This window comes from Pan troglodytes, chromosome X (assembly GCF_028858775.2).
Source record: "Pan troglodytes isolate AG18354 chromosome X, NHGRI_mPanTro3-v2.0_pri, whole genome shotgun sequence".
Lineage (NCBI taxonomy): Eukaryota > Metazoa > Chordata > Mammalia > Primates > Hominidae > Pan > Pan troglodytes.
This window is the reverse complement of record NC_072421.2, coordinates 11,881,825-11,893,858: the sequence shown is the minus strand read 5'-3', so window position 1 is coordinate 11,893,858 and position 12,034 is coordinate 11,881,825. Positions and strand designations below refer to the sequence as shown.

General features: G+C 37.8%; 2 protein-coding genes across 5 annotated transcripts in view; one reads left to right on the top strand and one right to left on the bottom strand.

Moving 5' to 3' along the window:
• Positions 1–12,034, top strand: part of ARHGAP6 (Rho GTPase activating protein 6) — a 524,611-nt gene that overhangs the window by 357,183 nt on the left and 155,394 nt on the right. The window lies entirely within an intron of this gene.
• On the bottom strand, positions 4,011–11,316 carry AMELX (amelogenin X-linked). The gene is made up of 6 exons (NM_001102460.2): positions 11,295–11,316; positions 9,921–9,986; positions 7,937–7,984; positions 6,487–6,528; positions 5,791–6,216; positions 4,011–4,165 (listed from the first exon to the last, which is right to left on the bottom strand). Exons 2-6 carry the CDS (start codon positions 9,972–9,974, stop codon positions 4,160–4,162), a joined length of 576 nt encoding a protein of 191 aa, NP_001095930.1. The 5' UTR covers positions 9,975–9,986; positions 11,295–11,316; the 3' UTR covers positions 4,011–4,159.

The following is a 12,034-nucleotide window of genomic DNA, read 5'->3' as shown; positions in this document are numbered from 1 at the left end:
GAAAGAAAAATGAAATCCTTATAATGTGGAATTAGCTGAATTGTGCCAATGCCAGAGTGACAAGGGAAGGGTCTGAGTTGGGAGTCACTGTACACAAAGGCTCAGCCCTAGAAAGAAGGTAAAAGGAAGACATGCAGAGAGAGGTGGTCTCAAGTTCTAGCCTCCACTTAGTGGAGCGCCCCCATGACACTTGCCTGGTGTTGCTCTCCTTTTACCCTCAGAGTGGTGAATTGAGGATGAAGGCTTGTCTTGGAGGCAGCAAAGAACAGTGTCTGGGGATATCAGGTAGGAGAAGGCAAAGATCATTTAGGGTCACAATCAGTAAGGGAGGTGTTCAGGTGGCTACACTGTCAGAGTGATGCACTGATAAATGACAGACATGGGCCGGGCACGGTGGCTCACACCTGTAATCCTAGCACTTTGGGAGGCTGAGGTGGGCAGATCACTTGAGGTCAGGAGTTCAAGACCAGCCTGGCCAACATGGGGAAACCCCGTTTCTACTAAAAATACAAAAATTAGCTGGGTGTGGTGGCTCACTCTTGTAATCCCAGCTACTTGGGAGGCTGAGGCTGGAGGATCACTTGAACCCAGGAGGCAGAAGTTACAGTGAGCCAAGATCACGCCACTGCACTCCAGCCTGGGTGACAGAGCAAGACTCTGTCTCAAAAAAAAAAAAGACAAACATGATATACTTCAGTGCCTGTGGCATCAAAAACTTCCATGTCATATCCTAATTTTGTATCACTCCTGCTTCCAACTGGGTAGTGTTCTCTTTGGGAGTCTACAGAGGCAGGACAAAGCTCTCTTTCTGATTACAAGAACTGTAGCTAACATTTATTGAGCTTGGGGCTCATTAACATGAAAAGACTCAGAGCAGAGCATGATATTAGTACATTTTATAGACGAGTGTACTGAGCCATAGAGAGGCCAAAAAAATTGTCCAAGTTTCCACAGCAGATAGGCAATGGTCATGATTGTGAATCAAACTGTTTGGTTATGGAGGCTGCACCCCCTACCATCACACTGGAAAGCCGGCTTTGTGCTTCTGTGGACACTTAACTGACACCCCCAGAGCCTGCACATTCCATGGCCAAATATGAAGCATGGAAAATTATTTGGAGAGGCAAACAAAATTTGGCTGTTTGGAGGAATTGAGATTTTAGTATCGTTCATTTTTAAAATTAATAGTAAAGTGAATTCTGGGTCCTGTGGTGTTTTTTGTTGACCATAGGACAATGATATTTGCAAATGGGCTTTATTAATTTAGATTTTGTGATAGAGGATTCAAGTGTGATTTATTGAGGCAAATGTTTCGAACCCAAATGACCACTCCTTTCTTCTCTCTTCAAATCCTCACCACTCCCAGCCCAATCTTATTCCTCAATAATTATTTATCGTCTGGAAGAGTCAGGTGTTTCAAATGAGGCCAGCATGGACTTTTCCCAACAGGGAGGTATTTTTTAATATCTAAATGTCGGCCTATGGCCCTTGCTGTTAAGGCTCCAGATCAAATAGGGGCAAAAGGAATTGAAAGCCAAATCACAAAAATAAGTAAAAACTCCAACTAACAAGAATTTCACAACAGACATAAGCTGATGACTATTTTATTAAAGCAATGTGGAGTACTACTAAATGCTACTATGTTCTGGAAATGTAGGAAATTGGTTGAAGTCGTTTTTCTCTTGTTAGTCTCATGTTAAGCTGTTCATACTAGGATCTCTTGGGTTATTTTTTCCCAATTAATACAGTTGTCTACTAATTTATTTTCTTTTTAAAAGTCTTGGCCTTAAACTCAGTCTTGGTATTTTCAGCTATTGTTTACTACCAAAGGAAAAACTTCAGATTTAGAGAAAAGTCTGTATTTTTATTTTGTGTGGAGTTGAGAAAGGGGATGGTAAACTTGACATTGCTTGGAAATGAAATGCACAGCTTGATCTTTTTTTCTTGATATGATTTTTGTATTGGAAGAACTGTAGTACGTCTTGGTGGTGATAATGAATACCATAACCACATAATCATTCTCTAAATCATTGTAATGGAAAGAAGTTTTATTTAAAATTTCAAGTTACTCAAATGGCACATGTCTCCACATGTGTCTTTTTACTACAGGTAAACCCAGAAAGCATGCGTGGTTATGGGTGTGTGAGTGTGTGTAACGTGAATGTGTGCCTCCCTCTATGTTATGTTGCACTATTAGTTTGAACCACAAAATAGAAAAGAATGTAAATATCTTCTGAACTCTGGATTTATCTGTTCTAAATGAAAGCTAGAGGGGAAACCATTTTAGTATGTGAAGTTTGGCCTGAGGAAGAGAATGGCACTTCTACAGTTCTTAGAAAATTCTCATAGAGGATCAGGATTACTGGCATGCTTGGGGAACAACTTGCTGTGGGTAGTTGAGATTTTCAGTTTCAACCAGCAAATCTGTTTTGTTTCATCTTTTGTTTAAAATATTTGAATTAATAAGAATTATTTTTCAACTTCAAGAAGTAGTACATAGAGCAATGCTGTCTGATAAAACTGAATGGTGATGGAAATATTCTGTATCTCTGTTGTCCAGTATGGTAGCCACTAGCCCCATGTGGCTATTTAGCACTTAAAATGTGTCTACTATGACAGAGGAATTGAATTTTAAGTTTTATTTAATTTTAATTTATTTACATTTAAATAGCCACATAGGACAGGACTACCATATTTGACAGTGCAAGTATTAGAGTATAATTACCAGTTAATGTATGTCTCTGGTTTGAAACATTCCACTGTATTATCACACTACGTATCTGAATTTTGATTTGGAAACTGTGGCTGAATGCTGGGATTGATTCCAGCTCTGCCAACAGGAAAGGAGTGGTGAGGAAAGCTGTTGGACAGCTAGCCAAGGATATTTGCCATATTTGCCAGAGTATTTTGACTGTACTTCTGTCATAGTATTAATACCATTTGGCCTTTTTAATTGTTATTTGTGGGCTTATTTTACCCCTTTGGTAGATTCTAGATTCCTTAAGGATGGGGCCTTGCTCTTTTCACCAGCACATGGAATAGTGCCTTGCCCTAGAGTGTGCTTAATAAATATTGACTCAATTGATTAGAATTGGTCCATGCCAATTGATTAAAAGCTTTTCTACCTTTAAAAAATTGAATCTAAATTCTTTAAAATCAAGTTATTTGTTTGAATATTGACACCCTCCCAATAAAGTTATGTTTATTCATTCCAGAAAATGATTAAGGGGCCTTAATCATAAAGGTACTGGAATAAAGTTACCATGGGTTTGTGTAATATAAACCCTGCAAAGACTGTTTACAATTCTGTGTGGGTGTAGGAAGAAAAAAGTATTCAAATATAAATATGAGTGAGAAAGAAAACTTGTTTTGAGTCCATTTTATGCATTTCTTAACATTTTGAAGACTATGCAGTACAATTTATCTTAAAGTTATGAGGTGAAAGAAATGACTTGTGTTTAAAATCACTGCAATTCTCTATTTGAAGCTCCATTGATAACATTTTTTGAGGAAAACAAATTACTTGAATAACTTTAAATTCAGTACATTATTATGCATATCACATAATTTCATTTAAAAATCTTTTTCCATAGAATGAGATCAAAAGACCAGATTTTGATTGCCAGTGTGGTGTGAAGTGTAAAGCCAGTGTTCCACGTCCTATTTTGTTTCATAATATAAACATTCTTCAAAAGTTTATCTTTCTTAATGTAAAGAATTTTTCATATAAACTTCCCTTCATTTGGTTCAGGCTTTAGTTATTGTACATATTCATAAATTTTCATTTTATCAACTGTTTTAACTGATGTATAAACTTTGTTTTTTAAAAAAGATTTGAGACAGTATAATTTAAATTTTCTCTAAAAAGAAATATATTCCTTATTTGCTTGCCAAATGGTGAATTTGTATGACTAAATGAGCAGTTCCTACCTGATTCAAGAATACTCATTCATAATATATCATCTCAAATGATAGGAAAATTTAAGTTTCATTCAACACAAAGACATGAATGATTTTTAATGCATTTTATTGTCTGCTAATGGTACTTTTTTAGTTACAGAATTTGCTAAGTAAAGTTATTATAAGCAAAAATCATTGTGTTCTTGTGTCACTCCTGAAAGCATCTGAAGTATTCATTCCCCTCTCATCTTCTGATCTTTTAATCCTGAAAAAAATTGCAAAAGAACAGTTAAAATAATTTACAAATGTTCCTAGTGAGTACCATTTACAATAACATGTCTGGCTTCAGTTTTGTCAAAACAATGTACAACCATTTAAGTTGAACTCTATAATTTCTGAAGTTTCTTTGTTATTTCGTTGTCATTAGATATTAGGTGTCCATGAGGACTGCTTCCACCTTCAGGACACTTAAAGCCTATTATTTTATAATAAAATAACAATTGCTACCTTTTGGGGGGGTACGTCTTGCATGTCAGGCTCCAAGCTTATCACGCTATTTTGTTTTCCATAAAACAACTCTAAGAAACTATCAATGTTTATACTCAAATTTTACACAAAAAGAAACTGAGTTTTAAAGAGTTCAAACTATCTGCCCAAAGTCACCTTTCCATAAATAGCTTTGTCAAGATGTGAGCACATTATAAAGTTCATGGTATTAATTATTCATAAAGAAATAAATGCATTTTCTGTGTATAGAGAGAACATGTGCCTTGGACTAGAATAGCCAATGATAGGCACCGATTACTTGGGATTCAATCAATTTTCAAAAAATTCTGCCCCATATTTTCCGTAAACATGCTCACAATTATGAAGCCATTTATGACATATATTTTTAAATTCAGAAACTATGGTATTTATAATTGGACAGAGACTTGAAAATAATCTGATTTCGTCATTTTCCCCCATTTAAAAGAAAATAAGACACCCATACATTTGAAGTAACTTTTACAATACTGCCTCGTCTTTGAGGGCAAAGCCAGAATTGGAACCTTTGTGTCCTGGCTTCTTATCCTGGTCATTTCCACCTCACTTCTCTCTTCTTCTCAGTAGCAAATCATCAATAACATGTATAAACTGGAATTACAGTTGGATACATATACATGATAGGATCACATAATCTCATATACATAGAAGTAAGACTTTATGGATGTAGATTAAGTTTGTTTTGTTGACTATTCCCATTCATTTGTAAGAGCTACCTGTAATGGAAGATTTAGTGCTAAATTGCAGTAACTTCTTGCTAAAAGCTTAATCATCTATAGAATCCCAGTACAGAAAAGGAATCTAACAGTATGTTTAGTTTAGCCGCCTCCAAGTTAGATTGAAAACTACTGGAAATGGGGAATCTTCCTGTAGGTTTTTGAAGAGATTTCCCGTCTACCTTTTGTAGCCTGTTCAGATATTTGCACTCTCAAAATTACCCGCTCCCTCTTTTCTTAAGCCTTCAGTGCAACTCTAGCCTATTCTTGCTAGTCAAACCTTTGAAATATAAGGAGAACTGATATTCCCTTATACTGTTGCCCTTAAAATTCATGGGGTTTAGTAATATATATTTCTATTAATGGGTTTTGGTAATATATATTCTGGTAGAAATTCAGTAATAGTAAAATTGAAACCTACCATAAAAACTGTGGTCTTAATTACCAAGCCATTTAGATGAATTTGTCTTTAATATAAAGGTATAGCATATTGCTTGGACTAATAGAATCATAGACCTGTAACTACTACAACTCTAGATCCTTGGTTGTCAGAGACCTTAGAACTCTGGGGCCTATTTTGCTGCACCATTTTCACAGGATTTGCATTGTAGTGGCTTCAAAATATACTCACCACTTCCTCCCGCTTGGTCTTGTCTGTTGATGGCCAAGCTTCCAGAGTCAGATCAGGAAGCATGGGAGGCAGGGGCTGCATGGGGAACATCGGAGGCAGAGGTGGCTGTGGCGGCAGGGGCTGCATGGGGTGCACAGGTGGCTGGGGCTGCATGGGCTGGTGAGGCTGTGGCTGAACAGGCTGGGGCTGGTAGGGCTGCTGGGCGGGCGGAGGGAGGTTTGGCTGGTGGTGTTGGATTGGAGTCATGGAGTGTTGGCCAGGAACGGGCATCATTGGTTGCTGGGGGATCACGGGCTGCTGAGCTGGCACCACTGGGATGTGGTGATGAGGCTGCAGGGTGTGAGTCGGGGGGTGCTGTTGGGACAGCACGGGGATGATTTGGTGGTGCAGCCATCCACCCATGGGCTCGTAACCATAGGAAGGGTACTGGTGAGAAACAGAGAGGCAGGTTTACCATTGGCTCAGGTGACTCCAACCAGAGAAGCAGCAGTGTTTTCTTTGCCATTATGGCTATAGGAATATTTTATTCATTTTTCCTTTGCAAAAATTTGTAACTGTGTACACAGATATGATTTTTTACAAACTAAATTTCCCATTAATGTCTGCATGTGGAGTAGACATGATATTTCACTTAATATGGGAATTTTAATGCATGCCTAATATTTTCAGGGAATAAAGAACAAAATGTCTACATACCGGTGGCCTTATGCTCTGGTACCACTTCAAAGGGGTAAGCACCTTAAGAGAAAAAGATATTAGAACCCATTTGATTTAATTTACTTTCATCCAATATAGAAACTCACTGATGCAGTAGGAAATATAGACTCACTAATGCAGTCCTGTCAACATTGATAGCCTGAGAATGTGAGTTCTACAAAAGAAAGAAGAAGGTAAACATTTGTTGGGTGCTTCCTGTGTGACAGGCACTGTGTTTACATCCATCACACACATTCTTCATCTTTTCTTATATGCTAGGAGGCAAGTATTATTACTCTCACTTTTTAGATAAGGTTATGGGGAGTTAAAGAGATTCATTAACTTGACTGAGGTTACACAGGGAGTAAGTCTGTTTAATTCCATAGTTCCTTCTTTTCATTGTAAGAGCAAAACAAACACAAAATTATGACATAATAATATGACATGATGTTAATTTCATTTTTTTCTTTGATGTCACAATGGGAAAAAGAGAGGTGCAAACACTGTCCCTCATCCTAGAAACACAGATTGACTGATCAGATGTGTCAATCTTTTCGGTTCAACAAAAAATCTTGCCTCAAAATCTTACTAACATTTGTCTTCAGCTTTATAAGTAAATAAACTCATAGATTGTTACCTGAACCTGTGAGAGAAGTAAGAATCTTATTCCTTTCTGAACAGTATATATACTTGGTTAGCCTCAGGTTTGAGGATTCTTCATATACTAATACGGCATTTAATCGATACAAAAAATAATTAGTAACCTTGCTCATATTATACTTGACAAAGCACTTTTCATATTCATTAACTATATTACTCTCCAAACAATATTTTGAAATATGGTTATTATAATTATTTCCTTTCTCCAGATGAGGAAACCAGGGTTCCAGAAAGAGGAAATGATTTGCCCAAAATCACAAAGTTAGTAGGAGGTTGAGGAGAACCTCAAACCCGACGTCCAAAACTCATGCATTCCGCTGTTCTGCGGAGTCTCTCCTATACCACTTAGTCACTAATATTTCAGCAGAGGCAAACGAGAGACACACATAGAGTGTGACTATCTTAGAATCAGGAGTTTTTTGAGCTGGAAAGAGTTTTAAATAACATCTTACCTAATCCTTACATTTTACTAGCTGGGTTAGAACCAAGCTGGTCAGAGTTTACTTTTTGCCCTATCATGGAGCCTCCCTGAGTAGTGGTTCATGATGGGTAAGCTTACGGCCATATTTAGGAGGACAGACTGAGTCAGAGTGGCCAGGCGGGAGGCTGCTGGGACGACACAGGCTTGAGGCCAACCATCAGAGCTTAAACTGGGAAGCTGGTGGTAGGAACTGTAAAATCAGGACCACTTGAGAAACATCTGGGATAAAGAATCAACACACTATTCTTTACAGAGCCCAGGGCATTGTTAACGCAAACAATGGTCAAAATTAGTAAAGAGAAAAATTACCTCATAGCTGAAGTTGATATAACCAGGGTGCCCAGGATGAGGTGGTAGCTTTTACAGGGAGGAGGGGAGGAGAATAGAAAGAGAGAGGAAGGGAGAGAGTGAAGGAAGAGAAGAGAGAGGAAGAGATTAAGTCAGTATGCAATTGTTCACATTAAAGGAGACTGAAGCTACTTTAAAAAAATCTATATAGTGCAGAATATACTTGAGGTCTGTTTTTAGCTTGAACAAATGTGCTGTATAGAAGAGGAGACCTTTTATTTTAAAGAGGTTCAGAACAGCTAAATGACTGTTCCTGGGGTTATAGCCTTATGGTTGGAGACCTGGAAGCAGAAACCAGCACACATTTATTCTCCAGTGATCTTTGGACAGCATCCCACCCCCATGCCCAGTGTTTTCAATGAATCCTACCCTATCCTGCCCAACAGTTTACTTGCTGATAAAACTCACCCCATAATGGGGAGAGAAGTGTGTTTCTCTTTCACAATAAAGAAATATCAACAAGGAGAGAATTGTCTCACGAATGTTCCCTTGTAGATCAGGAGGTGGTCAAGTACTTTTAAGTATCAAAGGGATTTCTCATAATTGACATGCAAAGTAAACAACACTTCCATACAACAAAAGAAGCCACAAAAGAAACCACAAGGTGGGAATTATTGATGAATGCCAGAACAAGATGGGTGGAGCAAAGTGGAAACATTATAAATCCCATGGAAAATGAAAGAGTTGATTTATGACGTTTAGGCTGATCTTTTTTTGTTATTCTGCCAACGGTTTTATGGCAGAAAAATTTTCAAGTTAAAAATAAAAGGCCACCTGAATGATGATCTGAATCAGGACTGTCTATCCTCTCAAAAGTGGGGGCCAAGTGTCTGGTGCCTGTATTGTGGAACTCTGGTTGTGCCTGGGGTCCAGGGAGGAGAGATGGTCATGCAGAAAATCTCCCTCAGACATTGGCCTCATTTAGGATTGGCTCTATTATATTCTTTAAAAATGCTCACATTTCATGGGAAGGTTTATTCTCTCTCATCTGGATGTGAATGGTTTTAGTCAGGTCCTATACCCTCTTGAACAATACCATCTTAGAGAGTGGGAAAAGGGCTGAATTTGTAAGGCAGGGACCCCTGAGGAAACTAGGAATCGCTGCAATGCAGGATTTCAGGAAGTCAGAGCACAGAATCTTGGTTTTGTGGGTGAGAGAGGAAGAGAGGAGGCAGGAGTGCAAGCTTGCTGGCTTCTGGTTGTATCAACTGCTCTTTATTCCACCAAAAAGCAGATGCAGCCTGCTTGGCGTGCATGTGATCTAAGTTCTCTGCCCTTATGCACCTGTGTCCAGACAGAGTGGGTCTAATGTCCTGATCTTTAATACATTTGAATATAAAATATATCACTATGTATTGGGTGTAGGCAGGATCCCGGGCAACCACAAAAAAGTCACGTACTCGTCAGATGTACCCAAAGGGGTGGGGCCTCTGAGAACAGGAATGTGGCTCAAAAAGTGGATTCCTAACACAAAAATCTTACCCCCTGAGGGATAAGAGCAGCAATATGTGGAGGGCAGGAAGAGATTTGGAATCTTGAGAGGAATTGGGTTTTAGACAAAACTGGCATCTCTGTAATATTTGTCCAAAGCTTGTTAAGCACTTTCTCTGGAGACCTTTCAAGGGTCCCTTCCAAAAGCTTCCTCCATCTAGAGATGGGTGGTGATATTTACAAGCTAACAGTTCCAACAGAATCTCCTGGGGTGCTTATAAAAATGCAGAGTCCTGGGCCCCGCCCCAGCTGTACCAAATCAGAATTTTTGGTAGCGGCATTTGAGAATATACCTTTTTAAAACAAGCTCCTGAAGTGTTTCTTCAACCCGGAGACATATGAAGACATCTGATCTCATACTGTTTTAAACCCTAATTTCACCAACTATGGGCAGATTTTTATGTCCAAGCTTGTGAAATTGGACACTGACTTATGCAGGGGGTGTTTTACTCACAGGCATGGCAAAAGCTGCTCCCAGGAGGCAGGCAAATAAAATCCAGGTCCCCATTTCTTGATGGTTCTGAAATGTAAGTCAACATCCGCTTTTCTTATCTCTTCTGAAACGTGGATGTAATGAATGCTCCATAAAACACACATAATCTACATTAGTCTATTGCTAGTAAGAAGGATGGAGCCATTCTTTGTGAATTTACTTCAGTCATATGTGATTTCCAGCTCTCAGCCTATTTCATTGTTTCTGGAGTCACAGTAGTGATAAAGATGCATTTAATTTAGGTTGAGGGCTAAACAAGTTACACAGACATGAATGAGCTATCTTCATATGACTTTGCATGCCATTTTCCTATGCCTATACAGCCCATAGTCGTAGAAGCTAAATTGTATTTATAATTAATGATTAAAGGAATAAAGTTGGCTCTAAAGGTTGGGAAGATCATCAAAGTGCACAGTATTTTATAATTTTAGAACAAGGAGGCACAGAAATGTCTCGTGCACAGTCTACCTGGACATTGCTACTGTTAAAAACAAGGACTAATCATTTGAGAAAATATATTAATTTGCCAAGATAGATTTTAGTTCCAGAAATTCCTATCTACAGAACTTCAGGCAAGACCCTCCAGTAACATCTCTGAGCTCCAGATTGTGGAGCAAAAGATGTGGCTGAACCAACAGGAGAGGATGGTACGAATTTTATGTGATTCTTCAATGAATTTTGAATACTTTCTCCCTAAGAGGTTTCATTTTCTTTCAATGGAATCTTCATTTTGTTTGATGTTGCACTGTAATTATTCTATAAATAAGACCCTTGGGACATTAAGCAAAACAGGTCCTCCTAAAATGTGCACATTGATTTGTGGCACAAATTACTGGGAAAACTGTCAGAAGAAAGACCTTAAATTTTGTATAAGAAGTGAATATTACATGTGATAATGCTGTCTATGAAAAGTACACTAAAGTTTTCTAACTCCTAAATTTGTTTTTTGTTTGTTTGTTTGTTTGGGTTAATGACAAAAAACACTTCATGGATGTTTCTATTTTATGTAATTAAATAAAAAGCTTTTCAAAGTAGTAGATCACAGCCTGTGAATGTATTATTTTTACTTTAATCAATAATTAATTAAAATAAATATTTTACTGTGAAATGTGGCCAAGAAAGACCTTTGGAATTAGACAAGCACTTTGTTGCATTATAAAGTTAAAAATCATTTCAGTAATCAGAGTCTAATTTAATTATGGGCCAACTAAAAAGTAACTATTGATGGCATATAGTATTAGAAATTTAAAATACATTTATATCTTTTAAAAGAAATGCAGAGAAAGAAATAAGCACAATAAAAAGGATATCAAATTATAAATAAAATCCACATACCTTTGAATGTATTCAGTGCAAGTTTCTGTTTGAAACTCAGGGATGCTTGATCCTTTAGATTTCTTCCAACTATGAGCTCAATTTATATCATTCATGGCATCTGTAACAACCAATCCAGTTTCTAAAGGAAAAATGTGTTGAGTATAACTAAAAATCCCTGTATCATGATTTTTTAGAAGCTATGATCAGACATAAGGCTGTATGTTGTGATTAGTGCATATGGAATCTTTCATTATGGGCAATAATAGGTTTAACAGGCAAAGAGTTTCATCAGGCTATTTTGAAGTCAGCAAATTAGTTGACTGTACATGTTGATATATTCAGATTTATTTTTAAAAAGCTTCTCTGCCATCGCCTTTTCCTCAGTTCTAGCAAACAACATTGTTCTTTACAAAAATCAAGCTAGGTGGTTGAGATTCTCTAGTGTAATCTGGATATCCTCCAGGATTTTTCCAGCCCTTTCAGATCAGGAGAAATTGATTCAAATTCCCATTTGGGTAAAACCCCAAAGCTCTCTCTAGTTTCTCTCTGAGGAATTATAATTTTGGGATCACCACTGCTCTATTATCTGCTTCCATTGAAGGTATTTTTTCTCTGTTCCCTTTGGCTACTCCTTTATCACCACTCTGGTGTCCACCAAAACAGGGGACAAAGCCCCTTCTCGGCCCCATGCTGAAACCCATCTACCGTAAAAACAATCAGGAACTTAAGGTTCTTGCAGTAGCAAAGCTTTTACTGAT